The 13,319-nt window shown below is 42.3% G+C and overlaps 1 protein-coding gene across 2 annotated transcripts in view; it reads left to right on the top strand.

The window, feature by feature from the left end:
* opn7b (opsin 7, group member b) overlaps positions 1–13,319 on the top strand; it is a 25,453-nt gene extending 12,134 nt beyond the window's left edge. For both annotated transcript variants that reach the window (XM_083520975.1, XM_083520974.1), the window contains exons 4-6: positions 470–597; positions 11,853–12,187; positions 12,384–13,319. In XM_083520975.1, coding sequence (XP_083377101.1) covers positions 470–597; positions 11,853–12,187; positions 12,384–12,836 — 916 coding nt within the window. In that variant the 3' untranslated portion in view covers positions 12,837–13,319. The remainder of the gene's footprint in view (positions 1–469; positions 598–11,852; positions 12,188–12,383) is intronic.

The following is a 13,319-nucleotide window of genomic DNA, read 5'->3' as shown; positions in this document are numbered from 1 at the left end:
TCCTCCCTCTCCCCCTCTCTCTCCCCCATCGCTCTCTCTCTCCCTCCCTCCCGCTTCCCCCCCCCTCTCTCTCTCTCTCTCTATCTCCACCCTCTCTCGCTCATTCTCTTCCTCCCTCTCCCCCTCCCTTTCCCTCTCTCTCTCTCTCCCCCCTCTCTCTCTCTCTCGCTCTCTCTATCTCCACCCTCTTTTTCTCCCTCTCTTCCTCCCTCTCCCCCTCCCTTTCCCTCTCTCTCCCTCCCTCTTTCTCTCCCTTTCCCTCTCTCTCTCCCTCCCCCTCTCTCCCCTTCTCTCTTCCTCCCTCTCGCTCATTTTCTTCCTCCCTCTCTCTCCCTCCCTCCCGCTCCCCCCTCTCTCCCTCTCCCTCCCCCCCCCTCTCTCTCTCTCCCCCTCCCCCCCTCTCCCCTTCCCTCTTCCTCCCTCTCGCTCATTCTCTTCCTCCCTCCCCCCCCTCTCCCTCTCTCTGTAGATGGCTCTTCACTGAATCAGTGTGTGTGTGTTATGCGTTTTTCGGCGTGCTCTTCGGCCTGTGCAGTCTCAGTAATCTGACCGTCTTGTCCTCCGTCTGCTGGATTAAAGTCTGCTGCCCGAACTATGGTAATCAATTCATATTTATAAATAAATAATAATAAACATACACTGTGCAGCCAAAAGTATTGGGACACCTGACATTTCCACACATATGCGGTTCTTCTCCAAACTGTTGGGAAACTTTTGCACAAAGCATAAAGTTAAAGGCACACAATTAATCTAGGAGACCCGAACCAGTTCCAGCAGGAGCATGAAGATCCACTTTCCATGGGTTGGAAGATGTCGAAGATCTCCTGCTATGAACCCTATTAAACACCTTTCCCACATCTGTGATTTTATCTCGGACAACAAGTTAGAACAAAAAACAAACATGGAATTCTGTGTGAAACTCAAAAATGTCTAAACTTTTCAGCAACTCGTGCATGATGATCGTCGGCCAGATTTGGATCCTGTGGACTTATACAGTGGTGTATAGATGTGTGTAAAGTTGTGTTAGAGGTGTATAGATGTGTGTAGAGGTGTGTTTGAGGTGTCTTAGTGGTGTATAGATGTGTGTAAAGTTGTGTTAGAGGTGTGTAGAGGTGTGTAAAGGTGTGTAGCGGTGTATACATGTGTGTAGAGGTGTATAGATGTGTGTAAAGGTGTGTAGATGTATGTAGAGGTGTGTAGCGGTGTATAGCTGTGTGTAGAGGTGTGTTAGAGGTGTGTAGATCTGTATAGATGTGTGTAGAGGTGTGTTAGAGGTGTGTTAGAGGTGTAAAGATGTGTGTAGAAGTGTGTTCAAGGTGTCTTAGTGGTGTATAGATGTGTGTAGAGTTGTGTTAGATGTGTGTAGATGTGTGTAGATGTGTGTTAGAGGTGTGTTAGTGGTGTATAGATGTGTGTAAAGTTGTGTTAGAGGTGTATAGATGTGTGTAGAGTTGTGTTAGAGGTGTGTAGAGGTGTATAGATGTGTGTAAAGATGTGTAGCAGTGTATAAATGTGTGAAGAGGTATGTAGATGTGTGTAGAGGAGTGTTAGAGGTGTGATGGTGTATAGATGTGTGTAAAGGTGTGTAGCAGTGTATAGATGTGTGTAGAGGTGTGTTTAAGCTGTGTTAGAAGTGTATAGATGTGTGTAAAGGTGTGTAGCGTTGTATAGCTGTGTGTAGAGGTGTGTAATTGTATGTAGAGGTGTGTAGCAGTGTATAGCTGTGTGTAGAGGTGTGTTAGAGGTGTGTAGAGGTGTAAAGATGTGTGTAGAGGTTTGTAGCGGTGTATAAATGTGTGTAGAGGTGTGTAGATGTGTGTTAGAGGTGTGCTAATGGTGTATAGATATGTGTAGAGATGTGTTAGAGGTGTGTTACAGGTGTATAGATGTGTGTAAAGGTGTGTAGCGGTGTATAGATGTGTGTAGAGGTGTATAGATGTGTGTAGAGGTGTATAGATGGGTGTAGAGGTGTGTAGCGGTGTATAGATGTGTGTAGAGGTGTGTAGATGTATGTAGAGATGTGTAGTGGTGTATAGCTGTGTATAGAGGTGTGTAAAAGTGTCTTGCAGTGTATAGATGTGTGTAGAGGTTTGTAGATGTGTGTAGAGGGGTGTTAGAGGTGTGTTAGTGGTGTATAGATGTGTGTAAAGTTGTGTTAGAGGTGTATAGATGAGTGTAGAGGTGTGTTTGAGGTGTCTTAGTGGTGTATAGATGTGTGTAGAGTTGTGTTAGAGGTGTGTAGAGGTGTGTAGATGTGTAGAAATGTGTGTAGGTGTGTAGATGTGTGTAGAGGGGTGTTAGAGGTGTGTTATTGGTGTATAGATGTGTGTAGAGATGTGTGTAAAGTTGTGTTAGAGGTGTATAGATTTGTGTAGAGGTGTGTTCCAGGTGTCTTAGTGGTGTATAGATGTGTTTGAAGGTGTGTAGCGGTGTATAGCTGTGTGTAGAGGTGTATAGATGTGTGTAGAGGTTTGTAGAGATGTATAGATGTGTGTAGAGGTGTGTAGATGTGTGTAGAGGGGTGTAGCGGTGTATAGATGTGTGTAGAGGTGTGTTAGATGTGTGTAGAGGTGTGTAGATGTGTGTAGAGGTGTCTAGAGGTGTGTAGATGTGTCTAGAGGTGTGTAGTGGTGTATAGATGTGTGTAGAGGTGTGTAGATGTGTGTAGAGGTGTGTTAAAGGTGTGTAGCGCTGTATAGATGTGTGTAGAGGTGTGTAGATGTGTTAAGAGCTGTGTTAGAGGTGTGTTAGTGGTGTATAGATGTGTGTAAAGTTATGTTAGAGGTGTATAGATGTGTGTAGAGGTGTGTTTGATGTGTCTTAGTGGTGTAGAGATGTGTGCAAAGGTGTGTAGCAGTGTATAGATGTGTGTAGAGTTGTGTTAGAGGTGTATAGATGTGTGTAGAGGTGTGTTAGAGGTGTCTTAGTGGTGTATAGATGTGTGTAAAGGTGTGTAGCGGTGTATAGATGTGTGTAGAGGTGTGTAGTGGTGTATAGATGTGTGTAGAGGTGTGTTCGATGTGTCTTAGTGTTGTATAGATGTGTGTAAAGGTGTGTAGCGGTGTATAGATGTGTGTAGATGTGTGTTCGAGGTGTATAGATGTGTGTAGAGGTGTGTTGCGGTGTGTAGATGTGTCTAGAGAAGTGTAGTGGTGTATAGATATGTGTAGAGGTGTGTAGATGTGTGTAGAGGTGTAGAGATGTGTAGCAAAGTATAGATGTGTGTAGAGGTGTGTAGAGGTTTGGAGTGGTGTATAGATGTGTGTAGATGTGTGTAGAGGTGCGTTAGAGGTGTGTTAGTGGTTTATAGATGTGTGTAAAGGTGTGTAGCGGTGTATAGATGTGTGTAGAGTTGTGTTAGAGGTGTATAGATGTGTGTAGCGGTGTGTTAGAGGTGTCTTAGTGGTGTATAGATGTGTGTAACGGTGTGTAGCGGTGTATAGATGTGTGTAGAGTTGTGTTAAAGGTGTATAGATGTATGTATAGGTGTGTTACAGTTGTCTTAGTGTTGTATAGATGTGTGTAAAGGTGTGTAGCAGTGTATAGATGTGTGTAGAGTTGTGTTAGAGGTGTATAGATGTGTGTAGAGGTGTGTTAGAGGTGTCTTAGTGGTGTATAGATGTGTGTAAAGGTGTGTAGCAGTGTATAGACGTGTGTAGAGATGTCTAGAGGTGTGTAGATGTGTCTAGAGGAGTGTAGTGGTGTATAGATTTGTGTAGAGGTGTGTAGATGTGTGTAGAGGTGTGTTAAAGGTGTGTAGCGCTGTATAGATGTGTGTAGAGGTATGTTAGTGGTGTATAGATGTGTGTAAAGTTGTGTTAGAGGTGTATGGATGTGTGTAGAGGTGTGTTCGATGTGTCTTAGTGGTGTATAGATGTGTGTAAAGGTGTGTAGTGGTGTATAGATGTGTGTAGAGTTGTGTTAGAGGTGTATAGATGTGTGTGGAGGTGTGTTTGATGGGTCTTAGTGGTGTATAGATGTGTGTAAAGGTGTGTAGCAGTGTATAGATGTGTGTAAAGTTGTTTTAGAGGTGTATAGATGTGTGTTAGAGGTGTCTTAGTGGTGTATAGATGTGTGTAAAGGTGTGTAGCTGTGTATAGATGTGTGTAGAGGTGTGTTAGATGTGTTAGTGGTGTATAGATGTGTGTAAAGTTGTGTTAGAGGTGTATAGATGTGTGTAGAGGTGTGTTCAATGTGTCTTAGTGGTGTATAGATGTGTGTAAAGGTGTGTAGCGGTGTATACATGTGTGTAGAGGTGTGTTAGATGTGTGTAGATGTGTGAAGGGGTGTGTAGCGGTGTATAGCTGTGTGTAGAGGTGTATAGATGTGTGTAGAGGTTTGTAGCGGTGTATAGATGTGTGTAGATGTATGTAGAAAGGTGTTAGAGGTGTGTTAGTGGTGTTTAGAGGTGTTTAAAGGTGTATAGATGTGTGTAGAGTTGTGTTAGAGGTGTATAGATGTGTGTAGCGGTGTGTTAGAGGTGTCTTAGTGGTGTATAGATGTGTGTAACGGTGTGTAGCAGTGTATAGATGTGTGTAGAGTTGTGTTAAAGGTGTATAGATGTATGAATAGGTGTGTTACAGTTGTCTTAGTGTTGTATAGATGTGTGTAAAGGTGTGTAGCAGTGTATAGATGTGTGTAGAGTTGTGTTAGAGGTGTATAGATGTGTGTAGAGGTGTGTTAGAGGTGTCTTAGTGGTGTATAGATGTGTGTAAAGGTGTGTAGCAGTGTATAGACGTGTGTAGAGATGTCTAGAGGTGTGTAGATGTGTCTAGAGGAGTGTAGTGGTGTATAGATTTGTGTAGAGGTGTATAGATGTGTGTAGAGGTGTGTTAAAGGTGTGTAGCGCTGTATAGATGTGTGTAGAGGTATGTTAGTGGTGTATAGATGTGTGTAAAGTTGTGTTAGAGGTGTATGGATGTGTGTAGAGGTGTGTTCGATGTGTCTTAGTGGTGTATAGATGTGTGTAAAGGTGTGTAGTGGTGTATAGATGTGTGTAGAGTTGTGTTAGAGGTGTATAGATGTGTGTGGAGGTGTGTAGCAGTGTATAGATGTGTGTAAAGTTGTTTTAGAGGTGTATAGATGTGTGTAGATGTGTGTTAGAGGTGTCTTAGTGGTGTATATATGTGTTAAAGGTGTGTAGCTGTGTATAGATGTGTGTAGAGGTGTGTTAGATGTGTTAGTGGTGTATAGATGTGTGTAAAGTTGTGTTAGAGGTGTATAGATGTGTGTAGAGGTGTGTTCAATGTGTCTTAGTGGTGTATAGATGTGTGTAAAGGTGTGTAGCGGTGTATACATGTGTGTAGAGGTGTGTTAGATGTGTGAAGGGGTGTGTAGCGGTGTATAGATGTGTGTAGAGGTTTGTAGCGGTGTATAGATGTGTGTAGATGTATGTAGAAAGGTGTTAGAGGTGTGTTAGTGGTGTTTAGAGGTGTTTAAAGGTGTATAGATGTGTGTAGAGGTGTGTAGCGATGTATGGAGGTGTGTAGCGGTGTATAGATGTGTGTAGAGGTGTGTTAAAGGTGTGTAGCACTGTATAGATGTGTGTAGAGGTGTGTTAGTGGTGTATAGATGTGTGTTAAGTTGTGTTAGAGGTGTATAGATGTGTGTAGAGGTGTGTTTGAGGTGTCTTAGTGGTGTATAGATGTGTGTAAAGGTGTATAGCGGTGTGTAGATGTGTGTAGATGTGTGTAGAGTTGTGTTAGAGGTGTATAGATGTGTGTAGATGTGTGTAGAGGTGTGTTAGTGGTGTATAGATGTGTATAGAGGTGTGTAGTGGTGTATAGATGTGTGTAGAGGTGTGTTAGAGGTGAATAGATGTGTATAGAGGTGTGTAGAGGTGTGTTAGAGGTGTATAGATGTGTATAGAGGTGTGTAGCGGTGTAAAGATGTGTGTAGAGGTGTGTTAGTGGTGTATAGATGTGTATAGAGGTGTGTTAGAGGTGTATAGATGTGTATAGAGGTGTGTAGATGTGTGTAGAGGTCTGTTAGTGGTGTATAGATGTGTATAGAGGTGTGTAGCAGTGTATAGATGTGTGTAGAGTTGTGGTAGAGGTGTATAAATGTATTTAGAGGTGTGTTAGAGGTGTATAGATGTGTGTAGATGTGTGTTAGTGGTGTATGGATGTGTATAGAGGTGTGTAGAGGTGTGTAAAGGTGTGTAGCGGTGTGTAGAGGTGTGTAGCGGTGTGTAGAGGTGTGTTAGTGGTGTATAGATGTGTATAGAGGTGTGTTAGAGGTGTATAGATGTATTTAGAGGTGTGTTAGAGATGTATAGATGTGTGTTAGTGGTGTATATAGGTGTGTAGATGTGTGTAGAGGTGTGTAGAGTTGTGTAGAGGTGTGTTAGTGGAGTATAGATGTGTATAGAGGTGTGTAGATGTGTGTTAGAGGTGTATAGATGTGTGTAGAGGTGTGTTAGTGGTGTATAGATGTGTATAGAGGTGTGTTAGAGGTGTATAGATGTGTGTAGAGGTGTGTTAGAGGTGTGTTAGTGGTGTATAGAGGTGTGTAGATGTGTGTAGAGGTGTGTTAGTGGTGTATAGATGTGTATAGAGGTGTGTAGCAGTGTATAGATGTGTGTAGAGTTGTGTTAGAGGTGTATAGATGTATTTAGAGGTGTGTTAGAAGTGAATAGATGTGTGTAGATGTGTGTTAGTGGTGTATAGATGTGTGTAGAGGTGTGTGGAGGCGTGTAGCGGTGTGTAGAGGTGTGTTAGTGGTGTATGGATGTGTGTAGAGGTGTGTAGCGGTGTATAGATGTGTGTAGAGGTGTGTTAGTGGTCTTTAGATGTGTATAGAGGTGTGTTAGAGGTGTATAGATGTGTGTAGATGTGTTAGAGGTGTATAGATGTATTTAGAGGTGTGTTAGAGGTGTATAGATGTGTGTTAGTGGTGTATAGATGTGTATAGAGGTGTGCAGATGTGTGTTAGTGGTGTATAGAGGTGTGTAGCGGTGTATAGAGGTGTGTAGAGGTGTGTTAGAGGTGTATAGATGTGTGTAGAGGTGTGTTAGAGGTGTATAGATGTGTATAGAGGTGTGTAGAGGTGTATAGATGTGTATAGAGGTGTGTAGCGGTGTATAGTTGTGTGTAGAGATGTGTTAGAGGTGTATAGATGTGTATAGAGGTGTGTAAAGGTGTGTTAGTGGTGTATAGATGTGTATAGAGGTGTGTAGCGGTGTATAGATGTGTGCAGAGTTGTGTTAGAGGTCTATAGATGTATTTAGAGGTGTGTTAGCGGTGTATAGATGTGTATAGAGGTGTGTAGCGGTGTGTAGAGGCGTGTTAGTGGTGTATAGATGTGTATAGAGGTGTGTAGAGGTGTGTTAGAGGTGTATGGATGTGTATAGAGGTGTGTAGATGTGTGTTAGAGGTGTGTTAGTGGTGTATAGATGTGTATAGAGGTGTGTAGATGTGTGTTAGAGGTGTGTTAGAGGTGTATAGATGTGTATAGAGGTGTGTAGATGTGTGTAGAGGTGTTTAGAGGTGTGTTAATGGTGTATAGATGTGTATAGAGGTGTGTAGTGGTGTATAGTTGTGTGTAGAGGTGTGTTAGTGGTGTATAGATGTGTATAGAGGTGTGTAGATGTGTGTTAGAGGTGTGTTAGAGGTGTATAGATGTGTATAGAGGTGTGTAGATGTGTGTAGAGGTGTGTAGAGGTGTGTTAATGGTGTATAGATGTGAATAGAGGTGTGTAGTGGTGTATAGTTGTGTGTAGAGGTGTGTTAGAGGTGTATAGATGTGTATAGAGGTGTGTAGATATGTGTTAGTGGTGTATAGATGTGTATAGAGGTGTGTTCGAGGTGTATAGATGTGTGTAGAGGTGTGTTAGAGGTGTGTAGAGGTGTGTTAGAGGTGTGTAGATGTGTGTTAGTGGTGTATAGATGTGTATAGAGGTGTGTAGAGGTGTGTTAGTGGTGTATAGATGTGTATAGAGGTGTGTAGCGGTGTATAGATGTGTGCAGAGTTGTGTTAGAGGTGTATAGATGTATTTAGAGGTGTGTTAGCGGTGTATAGATGTGTATAGAGGTGTGTAGCGGTGTGTAGAGGCGTGTTAGTGGTGTATAGATGTGTATAGAGGTGTGTAGAGGTGTTTTAGTGGTGTATAGATGTGTATAGAGGTGTGTAGCGGTGTATAGATGTGTGCAGAGTTGTGTTAGAGGTGTATAGATGTATTTAGAGGTGTATAGCGGTGTGTAGAGGCGTGTTAGTGGTGTATAGATGTGTATAGAGGTGTGTAGAGGTGTGTTAGAGGTGTATGGATGTGTATAGAGGTGTGTAAATGTGTGTTAGAGGTGTGTTAGTGGTGTATAGATGTGTATAGAGGTGTGTAGATGTGTGTTAGAGGTGTATAGATGTGTATAGAGGTGTGTAGATGTGTGTAGAGGTGTTTAGAGGTGTGTTAATGGTGTATAGATGTGTATAGAGGTGTGTAGTGGTGTATAGTTGTGTGTAGAGGTGTGTTAGTGGTGTATAGATGTGTATAGAGGTGTGTAGATGTGTGTTAGAGGTGTGTTAGAGGTGTATAGATGTGTATAAAGGTGTGTAGATGTGTGTAGAGGTGTGTAGAGGTGTGTTAATGGTGTATAGATGTGAATAGAGGTGTGTAATGGTGTATAGTTGTGTGTAGAGGTGTGTTAGAGGTGTATAGATGTGTATAGAGGTGTGTAGATATGTGTTAGTGGTGTATAGATGTGTATAGAGGTGTGTTAGAGGTGTATAGATGTGTGTAGAGGTGTGTTAGAGGTGTGTAGATGTGTGTAGAGGTGTGTTAGAGGTGTGTAGATGTGTGTTAGTGGTGTATAGATGTGTATAGAGGTGTGTTAGAGGTGTATAGTTGTGTGTAGAGGTGTGTTAGAGGTGTGTAGATGTGTGTAGAGGTGTGTTAGAGGTGTGTAGATGTGTGTAGATGTGTGTTAGTGGTGTATAGATGTGTATAGAGGTGTGTTAGAGGTGTATAGATGTGTGTAGAGGTGTGTTAGAGGTGTGTTAGTGGTGTATAGATGTGTATAGAGGTGTGTAGATGTGTGTAGAGGTGTGTAGAGGTGTGTTAATGGTGTATAGATGTGTATAGAGGTGTGTAGTGGTGTATAGTTGTGTGTAGAGGTGTGTTAGAGGTGTATAGATGTGTATAGAGGTGTGTAGATATGTGTTAGTGGTGTATAGATGTGTATAGAGGTGTGTTAGAGGTGTATAGATGTGTGTAGAGGTGTGTTAGAGGTGTGTAGAAGTGTGTAGATGTGTGTTAGTGGTGTATAGATGTGTATAGAGGTGTGTTAGAGGTGTATAGATGTGTGTAGAGTTGTGTTAGAGGTGTGTAGAGGTGTGTTAGAGGTGTGTAGATGTGTGTAGATGTGTGTTAGTGGTGTATAGATGTGTATAGAGGTGTGTTAGAGGTGTATAGATGTGTGTAGAGGTGTGTTAGAGGTGTGTTAGTGGTGTATAGATGTGTATAGAGGTGTGTAGATGTGTGTTAGAGGTGTGTTAGAGGTGTATAGATGTGTATAGAGGTGTGTAGATGTGTGTAGAGGTGTGTAGAGGTGTGTTAATGGTGTATAGATGTGTATAGAGGTGTGTAGTGGTGTATAGTTGTGTGTAGAGGTGTGTTAGAGGTGTATAGATGTGTATAGAGGTGTGTAGATATGTGTTAGTGGTGTATAGATGTGTATAGAGGTGTGTTAGAGGTGTATAGATGTGTGTAGAGGTGTGTTAGAGGTGTGTAGATGTGTGTAGAGGTGTGTTAGAGGTGTGTAGATGTGTGTTAGTGGTGTATAGATGTGTATAGAGGTGTGTAGATGTGTGTTAGAGGTGTGTTAGAGGTGTATAGATGTGTATAGAGGTGTGTAGATGTGTGTAGAGGTGTGTAGAGGTGTGTTAATGGTGTATAGATGTGTATAGAGGTGTGTAGTGGTGTATAGTTGTGTGTAGAGGTGTGTTAGAGGTGTATAGATGTGTATAGAGGTGTGTAGATATGTGTTAGTGGTGTATAGATGTGTATAGAGGTGTGTAGATGTGTGTTAGAGGTGTGTTAGAGGTGTATAGATGTGTATAGAGGTGTGTAGATGTGTGTAGAGGTGTGTAGAGGTGTGTTAATGGTGTATAGATGTGTATAGAGGTGTGTAGTGGTGTATAGTTGTGTGTAGAGGTGTGTTAGAGGTGTATAGATGTGTATAGAGGTGTGTAGATGTGTTAGTGGTGTATAGATGTGTATAGAGGTGTGTTAGAGGTGTATAGATGTGTGTAGAGGTGTGTTAGAGGTGTGTAGATGTGTGTAGAGGTGTGTTAGAGGTGTGTAGATGTGTGTTAGTGGTGTATAGATGTGTGTAGAGGTGTGTTAGAGGTGTGTAGATGTGTGTAGAGGTGTGTAGAGGTGTGTTAATGGTGTATAGATGTGTATAGAGGTGTGTAGTGGTGTATAGTTGTGTGTAGAGGTGTGTTAGAGGTGTATAGATGTGTATAGAGGTGTGTAGATGTGTTAGTGGTGTATAGCTGTGTATAGAGGTGTGTTAGAGGTGTATAGATGTGTGTAGAGGTGTGTTAGAGGTGTGTAGATGTGTGTTAGTGGTGTATAGATGTGTGTAGAGGTGTGTTAGAGGTGTGTAGATGTGTGTAGAGGTGTGTTAGAGGTGTGTAGATGTGTGTAGATGTGTGTTAGTGGTGTATAGATGTGTATAGAGGTGTGTGGTGAGGGTGTGAAGAGGAGAAATGGAGACAGATGAAAAAATAAAATATTTCCTGGTTGAAGTGAAGCTCCTGAGCTTAATTTTACTTGATTTATTGAAGCTCTTCAGAAAAACATGAAGCTGTTGCTGGTTTCCAAACAATGAAAAAGTGAGCATATGAAAAACGAGTTCACTTTGGAGCGTAAAGACTCCTGGGAGACGCGGCGTGATTCAGTGCGACTGAAATTACATTTGTTTTGAAATAACTGAATAAATGAACTCAGAGTCTGGAGTCGGATTGGTTCATTAGAATTCCTGTCTTTATCCTGAGACGTCTGGAGTTTTTCTGGACATTTTCAGAAAGTGTTCATGAATTTTTCCAAAAACGGTTCGAATACGTTATAGAAGTTTACAAAATGTGTTTCCATGGCAACCACTCCTTCACATGGATACTGCACTGATAATAAACATATTTGGTAAAATTTTCCGTTAGCAGATACATTCTATGTCCAAACGTGTGGTTCTTCCACCTCCATATGTTCTCCTTCTCCAAACTGGTACCACACAATTGTATCAGATGTCTTTGGATGCATGAAATTTTCCCTTCACTTGAACTAGGAGACCAAAACCTGTTCCAGCATGACAATACCCCTGTGCACAAAGGCTGCTCCATGAAGATCTGCTTTCCATGGTTTGGAAGATCTCCTGCTATAGAGCTCCAACTCTTTTGGGATTCATTTTCTCCTCACCTTCTCACCTACATCACTTTACTGTGTGAATGTCCAAAAAATCTAGTGGAACGTCTTTGCAGAAGAGTGGAGCTCACTATAACAGGAAATTGTATGATTTTACAGAAATGGTGTGGATGGAGTCTCCAGTGTGAGCACATTATACCAATCAGAGGTAACCTTAAGGTTTAGAACAAACGTTGGTGAAGGGACGAATGTTTATATTCTCTATAACGAGAGACCAGGAATGAGAACTTAATTCCACAGTGTAACTATAAACAGATAAAAAGTAATTGATTGCCGTGTGTAAAAAGTAAAACAGCATGGAGGAACTTAGAGGAACTTCATGTGGTACCAGTTGATCATCCTGTTGTTGATTATGTTCTGTTGATGGAGATAAAAGTGGTATCTATTGTTTTAGAAGAAAAGGAAGTGAATATGTGTCTCTCCTCCATATCAGGTAACAAGTTCTCCTCGTGCCATGCCGTGCTCTTGGTGTTCGGGGTGTGGTGCTACTCCAGCATCTTTGCTGTAGGTCCTCTATCAGGCTGGGGTCAGTACAACTATGAGCCGTATGGCACCGCCTGCTGCATCGACTGGTTTGCTCCTCACAACAGCCCTCTCGCCATGTCCTACCTCATCTGCCTCTTCTTCTTCTGCTACATCGTGCCTTGTACCATCATCTTCCTCTCCTACGCGTCAATCCTGGTGACGGTGCGTGGGTCTCAGCAGGCCGTCCAGCAGCACGTGTCTCCAAAGAACAAGATCACCAAAGCTCAAAGCCATATCGTCAAGGTGCTCATTCAGGTGTTTGGGATCTTCAGGGGTCTAAATGTGCATGTGGAATTTACTATGTGTAGAATTTTAGAGCTCAGGTTTTTCTTGAGCTTTTTTAGAGGCAGAAGATATAATTTTATTAGTTACCTTAAGTTTTTTTTTGTAAGTTTTATCTTCACTTCTGATATCAGATTGTTGTTCTTTCTCCTCTCAGCTCTCCGTGGCGGTATGCGTGGGCTTCCTGCTAGCCTGGAGTCCGTACGCTGCCGTGTCCATGTGGGCCGCCTTCGTAAATCCAGACGCTGTTCCTCCAATAGCATTCGCCGCAGCAGCAGTTTTAGCCAAATCTTCCACCCTCTACAACCCTCTGGTCTACCTGGGCTTTAAGCCCAACTTCCGCAGGTCCCTCCAGAGAAGGATGGTGTCCTCAAGCCTTCATCAGACGGAGACGATGCGGAAAAACGCAGACAAGGAGACCTGCCATTCTGCTCACAACTCCAGCGAACCTCACAAAAACCACCGGACTTGCAAGTACTTCCTAGAACACACTCCTGCTCACTGTTTGGAGATCATGCCTCAGAGCACCGTCCGGATGCTGACCGGCTGCATGAACAGCGAGGTAGCAGTCAGTCAGATGTCTAATGAGATACAGAGCGACTTCATTTAGATCCGTCCAAAGGACTTCCTTTGTGTTGATGCACTAAGAGGAAGCAAAAAGCCTTAAATTTACTGACAAATAAGCGTTAAGATTATCCTTAGACGAACATTGAAGGAACCTTAGAGAAGCCTTGGAGGAGCCTTGTAAGGATTTTAGAGGAAACTTGGACTAAGCCAAGAGGAACCCTGCAGGAGATTTGGAAATACCTTGAAAACTTGAAGGAACCTTTTGAAAAACCTTTTAGGAATTTTGGAAGAACCTGGAAGGAACCCTAAAGGAACTTTGGAGGAACATTGGAGGACACATGTTCTGTAATTATAGTAAAGCTCTATAGAAAGCTTCAGACTGGCTGTTAACTTCAAACAGTACTAATGATTTTATATAAAAAGCTGCTGTATAAATACACATTTCCTAAATCACGGCCAGAACCAGAGACCCATAATAAACATGATGGCAGAGGATTTCTTCTGAAGTCATCTTCATGTTCATGTT

The sequence above is a fragment of the Silurus aristotelis genome (assembly GCF_946808225.1).
Source record: "Silurus aristotelis genome assembly, chromosome: 19".
Classification (NCBI taxonomy): Eukaryota; Metazoa; Chordata; class Actinopteri; order Siluriformes; family Siluridae; genus Silurus; species Silurus aristotelis.
This window is presented reverse-complemented; position numbering and strand designations above follow the sequence as displayed.